Below are 18,634 nucleotides of genomic sequence, written 5' to 3'. Positions count from 1 at the left end.
AACACAACCTTTTATATCCAACATTAAAAAATCAATGGCTGTTCCTGTCCTTTGTGGTTTTTTTATTAAAAATCTGAGATTCAGACAAGATATGACTAGTGTTAGCACAAGTCTATTATAAAGAGCTGTGGATGTTTATGCAAATATGCCACTCCTAGTAGCATTATGATTGAGTGTACTTAAAATGAAAGAGGATAAAAGGCAGTTTTATGTGAACTATGCTCCCCTTCAAGATGAAAACAAGCAAAAGAAGCCACAGCAAAAGCTGAACTTTAATGTAATGCATTTTAAATATCACTACACAACACATTTCTTCACTGGTGCTTGGCAGCACTGTGTGATGATGACCAGGGTGGGATAAACTGTGCTGCCATTGGCTTGACACAGTTTTTAAGGACATTCAATGTGAGGGTGTTGGCCATGGTGGGCAGCACTTCTAGGCTTCTTCTGTGCTGAGCATTTTCTAACATTGAGTGGAGTCCTGAACAGCAGCAGGGCATTTCTGTTCCCCAGTTGTTCAAGAATGATGTGTAACTGTAGGATGGATGGGGAAGAATGAAATATGAAGCCTTCACAGGAAAGTTATGCTTTCTGGAAGAAAGGAAGCCTCTGGCAAAGCAGAGAGATGAGGAAAGGTTTAATTTTGCTGTAAATATTTTCAGATAAGCTGCTTTGAGTTGGGTAGTTTTTACATAACACTGTCTCTCATGAAAGCCAGGGGCAGCTGGACAGACCCTCTGCTGCTTTCATAGTCTGAGCTGCCTGGGCTTTTCAAGTGCAAGGGGTTTAATTGCTTTCTCATGAGGCACAGCTAAAAGGCCTAGACATAAAACTAATAATGTTTCATCTACTGAAAAATTGAATAAATACGTGTGAGTCACTGGCATCATGTGGGCAAGTGCAGTATGTGAGTCAAGGGAGAACTTAAGAGTCTGACTAAGCTGAAAAGAGAAATTGCATCATCAAAGCTTGATGAGAGAGATTTGCAGGAGAAAAAGATAGTTTTGACTCTGCAAAATTGAACTAAAATGCTGACAGCAAATGGAATTTTCCCATGATTAATTTGAATTTTTTCCTGGATAATTTTCAAACTTCTTATCATAAAGCAATCTATAATGTATATAAGTATACAGTAATATATAATTCATATATATAGAACTATATGACCATTTAAGTATGCTCTTGCATATATTTGAAAAATTTCAGCTTTCCTCTTTTTTATAAATGGGGCAGATTAGACATCTTCCTCTTAGAAAAAGCATATTCATAACTGTGTTTATTTGTTAAAAACAATTATGAAGTGATAGATCCAAAGATAAAATGATGGTGGTGGGTGCAGACAAATTTATCAAAATACACTATCACTGTGTATTTATTCCAACTAACACTAAATTTATTCCAACTAAAACTACATTACTGAATACTGAAAAGAAAACCAAATTACAGATATCTCCTCATATTGCTCTGGAATAATAAAAGTCACCCATTATAATTTTGTTTCCATATTCAGTGTTGCTGATATACACTTCATTTGTAGTAAACACATATAGTGAGTATATAACCAAACCTATTAGTGCTGTATAAAGTGATAATTTTTTGGTTGAGTTTGAAGAAACACACACACTGCATTGTCAGGGATATGTTCATATGAGTAACAGATGTGAAAATAGGAACTCATCATTTTTAGTGTGATTTCATAAAAGGCATTATATGTAGATGGAGACATCAACTATTTTAATTCCTGAAAATTTTAACTCCTTGTTTAAATTTTCCACATGCCATCCAAGAGGGAAAAAAATGCAGATTCTCCTAATTCAGTCACAGTTAAAAGCTGGTTTGGGTTATTCTGCAACCTCTATGTTTCCTTTCCATTTTTACACATTCTGGACAAATATTTCCTGGTTCCTGAATGTTCTTCCTTCACTCCAAAGCTTCTTGCACCCCTAATATCTAGATGAAGAAAACTTGGCCTTGTTTACCGCATAGACCCTTCCTCTTCCTCAAAGCACTTTTCTGCAGGACTGGGCTCCCCAGTGCCTATCTGGAGAGGCCTGGAGATCCCAGGTAAGGATCTCCGAGAATTATTTGTGGGAGTGATAAACTAACCTAGCCATCCCTTTTAGAGAGATAAAAGATTTGGAGTTGAACTCCCTTCACCTGATGGAAATGTAAATGTCTCAGACATCTTTTATGAAAAATCCTTTCCTTAGGATTTTTCCTCCTGAGAAGCTGAGAGGCCTCAAGAACAAAATGTAAACATTGATTATCTGCTGCTGTGGAATGCAACAGGTGGATCTTTGATTGGCCCATGTTGGATGTTTGTAATTAATGGCCAATCAAAGCCCAGCTGGCTCGGACAGAGAGCCGAGCCACAAACCTTTGTTATGATTCCTTCCTATTCTATTCTTAGCTAGCCTTCTGATGAAACTTTTTCTTCTATTCTTTTAGTATAGTTTTAATGTAATGTATATCATAAAATAATAAGCCTTCTGAAACATGGAGTCAGATCCTTGTCTCTTCCCTCATCCAAGAACCCTTGTGAACACCGTCACATGTAAATGCATACTCTGACTAAAAACTGATACTCTTCTTTTCAATTTATGGTAAGAAATAGGCACTTCCCTGCTGTAGTTCACTGTCTGTTCAAGCAGACATTTGGAAACAGAAGAATCATGTCTTAGAGGACTTTAAAGGCAATCTGACTGATTGCTTCAGACCCAGATGTCTGCAGTTAAGTGGTAAGTGCCCCACAGCCATGTCTCTTTCCCCTTGTTACCCTCTTGGTAGAAGAACATGTGCATTCTCCATGAATGCTGCTCACAGTGGATCAAATACTGAGGATATCCTTTTCTCCTTGGGGTGAACTCGTACAATTATTTCCACAAAAATAACCATATTCATATAGTCGTTCTTTCAGACTTCAAGGACCATAACAAAAGGGACTCTTCCAGTGGTGATTGACTGCAAGGTGGTTTTGCTTTGGATAACATAGGAGAGAGAGGGCAGTAAAACCACATTCTGATCATAAGGATTAGAAAGAAATTAGAATGTTACTCCTATGGAAAGAACAGTGCAATGAAAAGTATATTGGTGAATTTAAACAAGTCCACAAAATCTATTTGTTGAGCAAACATGACTTTAAAACATCTTTCTGTGAAAGCATTCAGTAAAGACTGGCATCATCAGGAGAAATACAGGAAGGCTCAGCAAGTTTGCTTTGGAGCTTGTGATACTGATGTCACTGAGCAGGCTGGGGATAACTCCAGCAGATGTGTGAGCTTCCCTAAGGGCAAAAAAAAAATATTATTTCCAAAATAGTTCCTGGACTTAACTGCTGATGAACCAGGTAGGCAGTAAAATGCTAAAATGAGCTAATTGCTCGAGTTTCAGATAGGTGGGAGCTGTCTGCACTCTGGATAACAAAGCACAGCACAGAGGCAGATGAAAGCAATCCAATGTAAGTGATTAATTTACTGAATGCAGTGACTAGTTTTCTGCTGAGAAATTTTTGTTAATTTTAGAAAGTAATTCTTAAGCTTTGCTATTGTTTTGGACACTTCCCCTCTCAATCTCTGTCTGTGTTTTGCACATGGTGCAGCATCTGTTGTGTGTGCTAGGCAAGGTGGTTGAGGAGGAAAAGCAGACCAGGTAACTGGAAGAGAACAGTCAGGGAGAGCCATAACCCTGGAAAATGTCAGGGTGATGGGCAACATGTGGTGAAGCTTATATATAGGGCAGCTGGAAGGTGATAAATGATAACAAGGCAACTGGATTCTTCTACCTTTGCATCTAAAACTACCAGTCATTTACTTAGGTACTTACCTAAAGATCAGGACTAAACAATATAAGCCCCTCAAGTACATTGTGTAAGAAGAAACTACACAGATGCTGTTTGTGACCTTGTTGCCCAGCTGTTTCTCTTCTTTACTACATTGATGATCTTAGAAACACTTTAATGTCTCAGACATGGAGAAGATGTGTTTTACAGAAGTCTGGTTTGTTTACATGCAGCAGCAGGGACACACAGAAAGAGCTAAAGGACAGGCTTTTATCCATTGTTTTGTCCAGTTTATTTGCAATTTGGATATAGTTCTAGTGATTGCCAGACCCCATTCCTCTAATATTATCCAAATCCATTAAGAAACAGAAGAGTTTGGAAATACCTTGGAAAAGCTGCCACTGTATTTCCTACTTCAGCAAGACACAACCACATCTCCAGATAAACTGTGGTAATTTTTCTGGTCTCCATGGAATCACTGGTTGGTTTGGGTTGGAAGGGACATGGAAGATCATCCAGTCCCAGCCTCCCCACCATGGGCAGGAACACCTTCCACAGACCACTTTGTTCACAGCCCCACCCACCTCGGCCTTGAACGCTTCCAGGGATGGGGCATCCACTCTTCTCTGGGCAGCCCATGTCAGCACTTTACCACCCCACAGTAAAGAATTTCTTCCTAATATCTGTTCTTAATCTACTTTCTCAGTTTAAAGCCTTGGCCTACCACTGCATGTCCTTGTAGAAAATCCCTCTCCAGCTTTCTTGTTGGTCTCCCTTAGGTAAGCTGTTTGTTTCTCCCTGGGCAGAGTGCCCATGGTTGCAGGCAGCAGATGGGCCCTAAATGGGGGCCAAGCTGGAGCATTGCTAAAACAAAGCCACACTTACTTGACCAGAAAGAACACCTTCTTCCCAGAATAAACTCTGTTTGCCCCACACCCAGCTGATGAGGTGGTAAAGAATAACCTCTGGGTCCTGGCCAGGCCCCCTCCTTCTGCTGCAAAAACTAACCCTATCCTGGCCAGAACCAGGACATGTTCATACTGACATTTTTTTTTCTGAAATGTTTGCTCTGTGCTGCTTTACGTTCCAGGTGTCAGAATTAAAAGTCTCCCCTAACTCTGCACAAGTGTTGGTGTTCTCCAAACATGCCCATAATACGGTGAGTCACTGCTTATGTCACTGGGGACTTCATCCCTAAATGACTGCCACAAGGATAGGGGTGAAGGGAACATATTGGTCTGTGCTTGTCAAGGAACACCAAAGGCTTCATTCATGACTAGAAGAGAAGCACTTAGCTCAGAAACCTCTTTAATGCCAGCACTGATCTAAGTCTTCTATGGAATTATTAAGATACGACTTCCCAGAAAAGAAAGTGAAGACTTCAGAGAAAGCATTCAGAAGGCTTTTTGAAGGAAAAATTGAGTGTCTACTTAGTGGAGCCAACAAATCCTCTGTCAAGGTTTATTCTTTTGATCTCTGTAATATATATAGGCCCTGGTGCTGAAATAGGTGCTTTTGACGTACATTTCTCTCTTAATTTAGCTCTGCTTTTAATGAATTTGCAAGCTCTATGGGCATACCCAGCCAGGAAGGTGACTTGGATGATCTGAAATCAACACTCAGAGCATAGAGTTTACTATTAGTGCCTACAAGCTGAACACATTTATCTCTTTATATCTCATGGAGTCAGTAAAGTGACCCAGCTCAATCTGTGTGCTAGTGGACAGGCACAGCAGTGTCAAGGGCCTGGTGTCTGCACTGGTCCTGCACCAGGGAGAGGGTTCCTTTCATGGCACCAAGGGTGCTCTCTGCTCATGGCGGCCCCGAGGCAGAACAAAAGAGCTATCAAAGCACTTTACACCTCCTCAGCCCTTTGGCCATCGATGCAGCATCCTCAGATCCCTGAGGATCAGGCTGCCTGTTACAGAGGTAGAGGTCTGGTAAGATCCTCAGAATGGGGAGCTGTTTCCAACCTCCACGACTGGAAAGCTCCAAAAAATTGAGACTGGTAATGGGAAAGGGAATTACTTCCCTTTTTTATTTTCAAAACTGAGAATCAAAATCTAGTGCTTGTAATTTTAACTGCACTGCAGAAACAAAATAGGGAAAAAGGAATTATTTGGAGCCCACATTAGATAATTGGAAATGTAATAAGGGCAGCAGTTCCATAACATGTACTTATCACAAGAAAATTAAGAGATCACACGAGGGGGATGCCTGAATGAGTAAAAATTCCTCTTTAAACAGTCTCTGAGAAAAACTGTGAGGGAGAACAATTGTATTTATTTTGGCAAATCTGAGATCAGATTTTTTTTGTGTGTGTTTTATTCCCCTTGCAGATCCTGATACCGGAAAATTATTGAAATGAGCAAAGGAGATGGTAATTACTGTAAGTTTGTCTGCTACAATCTGGAAATTATAAAGTACCGCAGGTTGCTCCAGGCTATAAATCCTAACCCAAAGCCACGTGCAAAGCCTTGGAAAATTGAAATGCTGCAATTGGGTTTAACCAGCCAAAAAACCCCAGCTGCTGAGTCACTCTGACTACATAGTACATATTCTTCAACAGTTAAAGGATGTCTTGCAGCACCCAGAGGAATATACCAGAGGACTAAAAAATTATTACAGCACATGTATAAACAAGCTTTGCCAACACTTAAAAAAATCTTTGAAATTATTCATAGAATAATAAACTCATTTAGAATGGCAAAGACTCTTTAAATTATCAAGTCCAAATGTTAACCTAACACCATCAGGTCCACTACTAAACCATCACCCTAACTACTATGCCTATTAAAAAGAAAGGAACTTATATTGAAAACAACTTTTCCTTTTTTCTTTATTTTAAAGACAAGCTGTTTACATGGCTGACAGGAATTCACTCCAATAGATGCCATCCTTGCTCACCACGAAACTTTTGAAATTATCTTGATGGATACAAAGAATGACTAAATTCTGTTAGGTCAGCATTTGAAAAATACTAAACAAAACAATGGTATCTTTTATGCAGTTTATTTTGACATGGAAAAGTTGTAACTATTATAATTACTGTCTGAATTAGAGTACTGAATATCCAAGAAATGTTTGAAGCACAGTAATATGAGAAATGTGGCATAAAGTAGGGGAAAAAACCAAACCCATGCATCAACATCTTTCTCTTTAATGTAATTTTTTTTTGGAATCTCAGTTTTCAGTGATAATCATCTTTAACTAAAGAAGACTTTATGACTTCATCGGGCTGATGAAGAAACCCAAAAAGCAATCACAAGCACCAGCTTTTTGTTTATCCATGACGCTTAACTGCTGTCATACTCTGCCATCACCTTGGTCTATGGCAGCTGCTGTGGGCCAGGGTTTGGGGGGACAGGGAGAGCAGGGTACCCACCTGAGCTGTGGGTGACACTACACCAGGTGTGACACCCTGCAGAGCATGTGACACACCAAACTGCTCAACACATTCGGTCCCTGGGACTCCTCTGTGCCCCTTCTGTGACCCAGCACTGGGCATGCACTGCTCATCCCCATGGATGTGTGGGCCAAGGGCTACACTGGATACAGCAACCAGGCTGCTGCAACACAGCTCCTGCTCAGTCAGCACAAGCACAGCCACAGTAATCCTCTGTAGAGATTTTAATGTCTGCCCATTAAAAAAACCAAAACAAAATAAAAAAACCCCAACAATTCAGCAAGTAGTACTAATTAGAGACTTGTGCATTTACAAGGGCATAGTAGTGTCCTTCCTTGGCCAGCAGCTGGCTGTGGGTGCCCTGCTCGACCACCCTGCCGTTCTGGATCACCACGATGATGTCGGCTGTCTGCACGGTGGACAGGCGATGAGCAATGACGATGCAGGTCCGACCTTGCCGGGCGTTATCCAGAGCTTTCTGGACAATCTGTCCACAGAGAACACAGCAGTACTGTTAGCACCTGAAAAGCCTTCCCCTGCCCTAGGAACTACCTTTGATTTCTCACTCTCTTATCACCTGAATACATGCCCCACAGATATACATGTCAGTGCACATGGGAGACCTTAACTCAACAGGATTTCTCACTGAGGTCAGGGAGCCTGATCAAACAAATGTGAGACATGGAGAAGTGGGTTCTTGGGCTCCCAGCTTGGGTTAGAAGACAAATTCAGTATTTCCTATCAAATACATCTGCTAGGAAGACAACTGATGCGTATCAGATCAATGTGGAGTTTTATACTTAAAGTTTCAGGTTTTTCCTACTTTTTATTCAGCAAATATAAACATCTTTCTAGTACAGTTCAATTCAAACCTTTCAGGTGGAAAAGCTACTGTGATACACCTGACTTGTTTCACAATTGAGCATTTGTAGCATGTTTGCTTTAATTTTATTCTACAGAGAGCAACTAGCCATGTACATAGGCATAAGTATGTCACATAATAATCATTATTCACCTTTTCACTTTCAGTGTCAAGAGCAGAGGTAGCTTCATCCAGAAGCAGAACAGCGGGATTACGAACCAGAGCACGGGCAATTGCTATTCTTTGTTTTTGACCTCCAGAAAGTTGTGTCCCTTTCTCACCCACCCGTGTATTATATTTCTGGATATTAAAAAAACAAAAAAGATCACCAGTGAATACTTTTAGAGAAGGAAGATTGGAGAAATAAAATTTTTTCCTGGTTATAGAAGTTAAGCATTTTCATCTTGAAAGAAAGAATAGTGCAAGTGGTTTTAAGAAAGTTAAGGCTTTATAAACATCTCTAGTACAAGCAGTTATTTATACAGCCACACATACTCATAGCCAGTCTGAAAATTTACTCCCTCAAAGCTGGAATAGGTCTTGCATGGTACCAGAAGTGAGGCATCCAAAGAGCATATGTTCATAAGATTAACTAACAATTTCATTCTTTCTGATATACTCACAAAGAATTTGAAGTTGCAATGCCTGTGAATTAAGAATCTCAAAAATTATTAGTAGTAATGAAAATTAAATATTTTTCAGCACTATTCCCTCAGTTTCAGGTACCCAGAACTACAGTGAAAACAAGCTATCAAAGCTATCAAAGCTATCAAAGAATTTTTCCTTGTTAGAACCAAATTCTTGTCAGGCATGAAGGTCAAATGCCATGCCATTCACTTTTGATTTACTACCCCTTTGTATTTATTAAGAAAGACTCTCTGTGCATATCCATTCAGTTAGAAAGAGTTCTTTATTTTACTAATTTTTTTTAGAAAAATAAAATATCTTTATCAGAGTAACTTGCAGAGTTTCTGCTGTCAAAAGAAAAAGATAGAAAAAAAATTATTATGAGCACTTATACATAGAACATCCTCTCATTTCCCTCTACTCAACCCCCAAATATTGTGGGTTGTATACCACTGTAATTATGAAAACATTGGCTTTTTTTTAACAAAAAAAAGGATTTTAAGCTTGAAACACACCGACATTTAAAAACATAAAGGCTATTATATTAGGGAGAACAAAAGTGAGCACTGCCTTGATATCTCTATATCATTTCAAGTGTATGATCTTACTGTGAAGAGAACATCACTGTCTCTTACCTCTGGCAGCTTTTCAATGAAGGCATGAATATTTGCTGCTTTAGCTGCTTCTTCAATTTCCTCCTGACTAACCACCCTACTGTTGTCTCCATATTGGATATTTTCAGCAATGCTGCAGTCAAACAAAATGGGCTCCTGTGACACCAGGCCCAGCCTGGACCTCAGCCATTGTAAATGCAGAGATTTGGTATCAAATCCATCTGCTAGCTAGAAAAAGCAAGAGAAACATGATGCCAAGCTGGCTACTGAGCTCATCCACACATGTCTGCTGTAAACAGGAAACGTGAATTCTAAGACAAAGCCCATTATGTGTTATTTTACCAGATGTAATCAAGTAAATTTTTTGCATGATAAATGAAAAGGAACCAGCAGAATTGACAAAATATTTTCCTGCATTAGTTTTTAATTTGTGTTTTGCTTCCATTTGCTAGCAAGCAGAAACAACCTGCAGATAACAGGTTGTTCTTGCAGTCCTTCCAGCCCTAGTGACCACAAGAAGCACCAGGAAGCTCATGGGAAATGCTGCCCCTTGCCCCTTAAGAAACTGAGCACAAAAATAAATATCCTCAGCTGTAGGCCTTTCCATCTTGCAACCTCCAAAGGAGGTTTCTTTCCACTTTTTATACCCATTAACAAGGGTCGTATCCAAAAGCCCATTGGGACCTCCTGATGGTGAAACAATGACATCTATTACATTTGTGTTATCTGAAGCATGTATCTGTCTCTAATGTGTTAGTTCAATTCAGCAAGAAAACTGACACACTGACAAGCAAGATACATTAGTGTTATGCCCCTGTCTGACCAGGGTGTGAGGAGCCTTGGGGAGGAAATGCAGTCAGACCTGGTTGTTCGTTTCCCAGGCAAGGTCTGTGACCTGAGGATGCACACTGTGCCAGCATGGATGTTATTGCTGCTACATGTGGGCAAATGCCCAGGGCAGGCAATGACAGGGGTTTGGGATCATCTACAGATCCACTGGAGGCACAGCCTCTAACTCACACCTCTAAAAAAAGGCATCTCAACAGAGGGACTGCCAGGCTTGTCAAAAGCCTCTGAAACCTTGGCAGATAAAGAGTTCTGTAGATCTAATTACTATTAATAGCCACACAAATCTATTCTTACCACTTGTCCTTCCACAGGGTCATAAAATCTCTCCAAGAGCTGAATGGATGTGCTTTTACCACAGCCGCTGCTTCCTACTAATGCCAGAGTCTGTCCTTTTTTAACTTTCACATTAAGTCCTTGCAAAACCTGAACTTCTGGCCTTGTTGGATATACAAAATGGACGTTTCTGAATTCAATGTTGCCTTCAAAATGGCTCTGAAAAGGAGTAGAGAGCGCACATGCTCATATTAACATTCATTAGCATTAACTATTGAAATACTTGTTAGGACTTGGTTATTAAAGTGAGAGATCCAAGAAAGTTTGGGAAGGTGTTTTCAAAAGTGCTTTTGAAATTCTTTTAAATGACATATTGGACTGAGCATAGTATCGCTAGTTATAGGATGATCTTCAAGTCACTACATCCTTCTGGAGAAGTTTTCTGCATCTCTTGTGTCCATTTTTCACTTAATCTTTGAAAACAGTATCACAGAAGCACAGAATAAGCTGAGGTGGAAGGGACTCTCCAGGATCAGAGTCCAAATCCCGGCCCTGCACAGCACCATTCCCAAGAATCACACCATGTGCCTGAGAGCATTGTCCAAACAGATCTTGGACTCTGTCAGGCTTGGTGCTGTGACAGCTTCCCTGGGGAGCCTGTTCCAGTGCTCAACCACTCTCTTAAGAAAAGTGAAAAATATCCAGATTTTTCATTTCTAATACATTTAATTGAGAGACTTCTTCTTGTGATATAAAATGTATCATTTGCTTTCCTGATCTTACCCTGCAGGTAGCACAATTTGAACAAATGTAACACAGGGTCAAAATCAGAGATTAAGATAGCACAGCTAAATTCTTCAGTAGGTTATTCATGAGCACAAAGGACAAGCTGTGTTTAAAAAAGCAGTGATAGTTAATTAGACATCCTAGGCAGGCTGATATTTAAGCACAAGTGGAAGAAAGGGGGAACATGCCAAGGCTGTCCTGTTCTTTGGGGGATGAGCCAGCCCCCTGTACATGCCAGCAGCACCACTAACACGATGCTCTCACAGCAGGTAATAACCTAATTTGATGGACTCAAACATTTTCTTTGCTAAGTCATAGTCATCACTGGCATTTAAGTCCAGTCTACAATAAAAACGTTTTCATTAAAGTTTTATTTTACTGGAGACCTTCTGCCAAGTCTTTCAATGTCTGTGTCAGAGAACCCTGGTTCAAGAAAATATGCAAGCATGCTCAGAACTTTAAAGGTTGAAAATCCTGTATATAAGCTTGAAGTTATAGAAAACTGGATTATGGCTTCCTGAGTAGGAGCTACCTTCTAAACCTGCATGGGAAGTTAATTTTAAATTCAGATGAACCTGGATATGCCATTGTAATCCTTCCAGAACAAGTAAATTGAAAGCATTACATGCAGAAATTTGACAAGTGCTGAGGTCAGGCTCCTTAATGACAATTTTGGTTTAGAAGCAAGGCTCATTGGGGAATTTTTTAGTGTTTTCTGATTTTTACTTTTTATTGGTTTTTGCTTCTTGTCTTTCCTCCCCCAACTTTAGAGCAAACTAAATTATTCATTAAGCTTGTTTTGACTTCACAAGAGCATATTTTTAATTGTAAAAGTTTCCACAGATAGAATAGGATGGCTTTTGGCAAAGTGCCTGTCTGTAAAGGAACTAATCTCTCTTATTTACATAATAATTAGAAAAATGCATTAGTACTTTATTTCTCCTATAAACTCTTACAAAGACAACAAAACTTTTATTGGAAGTGACATTATCAGTGTTTTCCTGAAGCCATTTACACTGAGTCAGTAGAATGAAAAGGATTTTTTTTAATAATTTAGAGAAAAACTACCTTAAAGGCCATGCAATTTTGTCTGAAACCCAGAAATAATATGGTCCCTAAATAATGTTTATATAGTGTCTGTCTTTTGACAGCCATAGAACAGTTTGGATTGGATGGGGCCTTAAAGAACATCTAGTTCCAACCCCCCTGCCATGGGCGGGGACACCTTTCACTGGACCAGATTGCTCAGAGATCCATCCAGCCTGGCCTTGAACACCTCCAGGGATGGGATATCCACAACTTCTCTGGGCAACTCATCCCATCCTCACAGGAAAGAATTAATTTCTAGTATCTCATCTGAGTCTACTCTCTTTCAGTCTGAAGCCATTCCTCCTTGTACCATCACTGCATGCTCTTGTAACAAGTCCCTCTCCATCTTTCTTGTAGGCTCCTTTCAGGTCACAATTAGGCCATCCTAATTCAGCATCCTTCTGTGACACCCTAAGGTGCCTTTTCCTTAGAGTGTCACAAAAGGTGCCTATTTCTTAGGGTGCCACCTGCGAATACAATTGCTGACAATAATTACTAATTTAGTTTGTTACAACATTTTTTCCTGTGAAAAAAGAACACTCCTTCCAAAAAAATACACCCAAAACCCCAAAGAAACAGATCTCCAATATCCTGCCAAGCTCCCATGCAAAATAACACCAACCCTTACCAATTTTTCACCTTGTTCACTGTAACTGTCAATTAGAGGTTTTCTGTCCAAAAGCTGAAAAATTCTTTGAGCTGACATTCGAGCTTTTCCATAGTCTGGTGCCATAGAAGAAGACTGCCCAACATTCATAGCTGCAAATATGACAGAAGAGAAGACTCTAAAAAGCAAAGGACAAAGCATGATTCATTCCAGGTGGAACAATGCATTCGCTTCCCACTGCATAAAACATACCTTCAGAATAAAGCTTGTCAGCATCTTTGGGTTATGATATTTCTGGAGTCCCTCATACCCCAAGATGTCATCCAGTACTTGGAAGGTCAGCTTGCTCCCATAGCTACTTTATAGCTGGACAGCAGTATCATATCACTTTTCTTTTTAACACTCTCTGCCTGGAAGGGACATCAAAGGGCAAAGGCTTCTCCAAAGTAGATGTGCTGAGCTTGCTGCTCACTTTTGCTGTTTCACTGCCCAAAGGAGCACCTTTCCCCAAAACAGCCCTTATGCCCAAAGAAAACTTTTAACCAGACTGAGTTCCTGGATTCCCATGCCCCATTACCTCTGTAATTTGATAAAATAATTTGCATGCATTGAAATCACTACACTGCGTACTAATTTTGATCTTTTTTTATGTTTTATGAAGTATACTCACATAAAGACATTTTCAAAGTTGGTCAGACAATTAGCAATGAGCCATGCTCCAAATCTGAAGACTGCTGCATTAATAAAGTACTCTGAACATTGAGCTATTCCATAGGTAAATCCATAGAAAGGAGCTTTTCTCAGAGATTTTCTGATAAAAGAAGAGACTTTCCATAAATTACTTGTAAAAGAGAAACAACAGACACTGGCTGGGGGATAGCCAGACTTCTGGAATAAAGTCTTCAAGCAATCCAGCTCAATCCCCCAAAACCACAACAAATCAGCCCACAACACACAACTCACAAATAATCCTTGCCAGACCCAAGGAGCCCTTGGCTTCAGGACATAGAACCACCCTTAGGACAGAAAGCAATGAAAACCTTGATCCTCATTCATGTTAAATTGAATACCCTTCCTTTGCTTTGATAGCAGGACAGGTCACTAGAGCAGTTAGTTAAAATGAAATAAGTTAATAACTACCCCATATGACCCATTTTATTAAGAAAACAATTAGGCTTAAGCCTGGCCTGAGAGATGCCTGCAGGCTTCCACCAGCTCATCCCATCTGAGCAGAGCACAGACACATTGCTGGGTATCCCCACTAGAATTCAGACTATGCCACTATTTCTCAATCTATCCCTCTGGAAGGGTTTCATTTTGTGTAGCTAATTGAACACACACCAACTAAGAATCTGGTGAACTCTTTATCCTCATTGTTTAGGATGCTCTCAGAGGAAGAGGAAATCTCCTTTCTAGTTTGAGCTGTAAATCAGACCTGTGACAGTCCAAACAAGCACCCTGCCCAAATATGGGCTCTTAGCAGTTCACCAGACATTGAATTTTAACACTATTTTGGTTGAGGACAGATTGTGCAATACATCACTTTCAATTCCTTCTTTTACATTAGAAGCAATTTAGATTTTGGGCTATTTTATTTAAATAAAATGGAGCTAGAAACATCTGGCAACTGTAGTGATTCAAATGCATTTCAGCAGAGAAAAGCCAGTGGGATGTAGTGGATCAAATAAGGGAAATGTATGAAGTTCTTTCCAAGGTTTCAAAGTCATATGAGGGGAATAAAATTTGTTTATGCTATAAAGGGTGTGGTTGAACTGTCAGTTCCTAAGTTAAGTATCATCAGTGCAATACACTGACATGGAATGAACTATATCCTATATTGTAAGCAAACACAATGTTCTGTAACACATATGCAGAGAATGCAGCTTCTAAAGTGTTTGCATAATAAAAGACAAATCCTGCAAATGTTTTTTTCACTCTACACTTAATAATGTATATTAAAATATAGAGATTATACAAATTCCAAAGCTATATGAACAACTATTGATATTCTTTCCAGTCTTTTGGGTATTGGTTCCAAGAAAGGTATTTACAGTAAATCTGAAAGACTAAAGTGCACTGTAAAGAAAAAAACCCCACCTATATGTATGATTCAAACAAGCAGCATATCTTTCATAAAATGCTTCTTCCTTGGTCAGTGAAGCTACAGTTCTTATGCTTTCAACGGATTCTGTTGAAATCTAAACAAAGAGATTAAAAAAATAAGAGGTAATCTCTTACAACTGCAATCTGCAAGATATCTTCTGAACACTTGATTTCTTCTCTAGCATTTATTATTTTAGATCAGAATGTGCTTGTTTAAGAGTAGTGATGAAGATGAAGGAAAGTCCTAAGCAATGAAAGTATTCATCAGCAGTGTCTTTCCTAACCATGGGTTGTGCCCCTCATGAATTAAATCAAATTTAATAAAATGGGGACAAGCACTAGTAATCTGGACACATCTTGCTCTTTTGCATAGACTACTTCTGTCTCCTAGAAGAGCACTATCAGGTGAGTGAAGGCAGCACCCTGAAACTCTTGAGCACATTAATGGCTTGCCTTTATTACAGAATAGGAAGGTATCAATGCTGCAACACTTCTGGCTGCAGCAGAGCAGTGCAGAGCCACATTTCTCACCCTAGGCACCAGTGCTGGGGCTGCTTCTGCTGCAGCTGCCCCTGTCCAGAAATCCACTATGGAGGCTTTCAAATGCATTTCTATATTCTAATTTGCAGATGGTTTGTGTTATCTGCATTTTGCTTTTCTTGAAGATATATAAATATTCCTCTCAACACCCTTCATTTATCTTGGACAATTGAGTCAGCTATAGTATAACTACAGTGTTGTTCTTAAAAGTGATCTCACACAGAACTCTATAGTTAAAACTGAAGAACTTACTCTTCCAGCCTCTTCCAAAGCTTTTTGGTCTTCTGCAGCATGACCAGACATAGAGCTGGCACTCACAGCATTTGCACCAACAATAAAAGGAATGCAGGCCAGGATAAGCAAAGTTAGCTGCCAGCCGTATGCAAATGCAATAATGATGGCAGTCACAAGGGTAAAGACAGTCATAGTCATCAGTGCAAGTCGGCTTCCAGTTGCCTAAGAAAACCCCAGAAACCCCCCAAATATATGTAATAAGATTTTTAAATTTTGTTGCTTAAATTACAATTTCAAATTGCGGTAATCAAGGCCAAAGGTTTGGCTGGAAAATGAAGCCATGTGCAATCACATGTGTGGGCATTATGCACCAACTTCTGTAACCATTCCTAGAGATTCCTCACACCTGCCAGCATTCAGGCCTTCAAGAGGTATTAATGTAGTCTAGAGAGATGGACATGACAGTTGTTTAATGAAATGTATCTGGGACTTCACACTCTACCCAAGTTAGAGAAAATTGTGACCACTGTGAGAGTAGGGCGAGTTGGCAGTTCGATGTCCAGCAGTAGGTGAGAGTGGCTTGGTTCTAACAGCAGCCAGCCACTGAGACCCTCCACACTAACAGTGGTGAAAAATATTCATCTTCAGCTTCTTACATTGCTGCACTTGAGATTGTGTTCTTAGAGAAAAGAAATCTGAATTTGGCCACCCTGCAGAAATGTTTTATCTCAGTGGGATAATGAGTAGGAAAAACTAACTCTGACTGAAGAATTTTCACCTCCTCCCAGCCTATATAACCTTTTCACCAAAAGATTTTCTAAATGAGAGTTGATTAGCATCCAGCATCAGGGTGGGCTCTGATCTACAGAAAGAACTTCTGCAAATAGTCCTGTGGAAATAGTTCATCTTCCAGACCTTGGCGTGGTGGTAAAAACAAAACCTCTTGGGTGGGAAGCAAATAGTCTTCCTTCTTTTGCCAAAGGGTTTCCTGCCCTGAAAAGACTTTTCTTGTTCCATAAATTTAAAATATTAATAATTAAACCAATGCCAAGGTGAATTGTTGCCATATGTTTTAGGGGTTGCACATAAAGATGTCTGGTACTCCAGGCATCATTATAGCTCTGGAGATCCATTCATGCCTTAGTTGTTTTTTGTAGTTAGGGAGCTGTGTGCACCCCTTCTTTTTACTGCCCTGACAGGATGATAGACTTCATTCCCACTGAAGCAAACAAACTTTAAAAGGCAAAGATGACCAAATTTTGTCAAAGACTATTTCATCCTTGCAAGCCCATAATGAAGGAGGGCTGGAGAGAAACAAAAACCTATGAAGACTGAAAAATATAGGGATTAAAGGATTAGTGATGTACAAATATGAAGGGGAAAAAAATACATTAGTAAACTCTCCCCCACAAGTCCTGCAGTGATTTGTTTTTCCCCACAAAGAGACAGAAAGAAACAGAAATCTTTGGCAGATTGTCAGGTTCTGTGGGTGCGATGAGAAGTTGAAGGAACTGTGCAGAATATTCTCTCACCAGTGTCCAGTGGCTACCTCTCTTATATCAGCTTCTTGAGTAGTTCCCCTCCTTGGCCATTGCCCTCCATGGCACTTTTAAATTGTGCTGGTCTATTTCTTACTGTTTGTGAAACACATTTTGTGGCAATGGGAAGAAGAATTCTCTTCACTCACCTTCAGGTGAGTAAGGGTTTGTATCCTCCGCAAGTGCAACCTCTTTGTGGCATTCGGGGGACACTCATAAGATGGTGTAAAAACCTAGGGTCCAGTGACTGTGGTGCAAGCAAATATGAAGATTTCACTTTGCACAGTGAAATGCTCTACAGTTATTATATATTTAGCTTAAAGCCTTGAAGGGAGGTACATGAAAGGTACATGAACATCAGCTGGATTTTTGATAGTTGTAAATTATCAGCTGAGAAATCATTTCCAATGTTTCTGTAGTATGCTGTGTAAAGGCATCTACCAGTCTGTGGAGTAGATTTCCTACTTTGTTTTCTGAAATAATCTTGGATTTCCTTGCCAATTGCAATTAATATTTGTAAGAAAAAAGATATTTGAAAAATACACATAAAAGAATCAACATACGCCTTTAACTTGGGAAGCATCTGTAGCAAGACGAGTTAGTAGAACACCAACAGCATTTTTCTGGTCATCATACCATCCAATCTCCTGCAAGAAAAGATATTGATTTTTGTTTCAAAAAATTACCTGAAAGTACAAAACAGGATGTCTAACTGAATATTCTCTCTGCGTAGTCAGCATTTCCAAATAAATGAAAAGAAAAAGCTTAAAAAATATTATTATTTTGTGGACATCTAATTGTTTGTAATCAAGGTGTTCTTGGCTATGATGTTTTCCTGGACATGCCTATTTAGAAACTTTTATTATAGCCCCCATTTATTTAGACATTCCTTGGTCCTGAAGAGGTTAACTATTCTTTTACAAATTACCTCTCCCATCAGCTACAGAAACATAGAATATCCTGAGTTGGAAGGGACTCACAAGGATTTGTACATACAGAAAGGAAAGGAAGATTTTTTTCTTTGCAAAGGCTATGGTAGGGTTCTTTTTTCTTCCAATCACCAATTTACTGGTCCCTTTCAGATGTTTCTACAAACACACAGGTTCTTGTCCACACCCATTTCCCTCCTCTCCATTTTATCCTAACTGCCTAATTCATACCTGCTGAAGTAATGCTCTGAAGGACAAAGAGCGCAGTCTCATTGTTAGGGTTTCTCCAGACTTCCCAAACATGAATCCCTGGAGGAGGTAAACCAGTCACATTTTCTCATCTGTTGCTGTAACTGTTTATTAATCTGCTCAACAAAAGTAATCACACCAAGAAGCTCA

At 39.6% G+C, this 18,634-nt stretch overlaps 1 protein-coding gene across 3 annotated transcripts in view; it reads right to left on the bottom strand.

Moving 5' to 3' along the window:
- Positions 1–6,547: 6,547 nt before the first annotated feature.
- The window catches only part of ABCB5 (ATP binding cassette subfamily B member 5), a 34,536-nt gene continuing 22,449 nt past the window's right edge, over positions 6,548–18,634 (bottom strand). For all 3 annotated transcript variants that reach the window (XM_054654670.2, XM_077175819.1, XM_077175820.1), the window contains 10 exons: positions 18,467–18,544; positions 17,870–17,953; positions 15,787–15,990; positions 14,989–15,089; positions 13,562–13,702; positions 12,913–13,069; positions 10,431–10,628; positions 9,309–9,515; positions 8,200–8,346; positions 6,548–7,671 (listed from right to left, as the gene is read on the bottom strand). In XM_054654670.2, the coding sequence (XP_054510645.2) occupies positions 7,474–7,671; positions 8,200–8,346; positions 9,309–9,515; positions 10,431–10,628; positions 12,913–13,069; positions 13,562–13,702; positions 14,989–15,089; positions 15,787–15,990; positions 17,870–17,953; positions 18,467–18,544 (1,515 nt within the window). In that variant the 3' untranslated portion in view covers positions 6,548–7,473. The remainder of the gene's footprint in view (positions 7,672–8,199; positions 8,347–9,308; positions 9,516–10,430; positions 10,629–12,912; positions 13,070–13,561; positions 13,703–14,988; positions 15,090–15,786; positions 15,991–17,869; positions 17,954–18,466; positions 18,545–18,634) is intronic.

The sequence above is a fragment of the Agelaius phoeniceus genome, chromosome 1 (genome assembly GCF_051311805.1).
Source record: "Agelaius phoeniceus isolate bAgePho1 chromosome 1, bAgePho1.hap1, whole genome shotgun sequence".
NCBI lineage: Eukaryota > Metazoa > Chordata > Aves > Passeriformes > Icteridae > Agelaius > Agelaius phoeniceus.
Note: the sequence above shows the minus strand (reverse complement) of the source record. Positions and strands in the feature narration are given on the sequence as shown.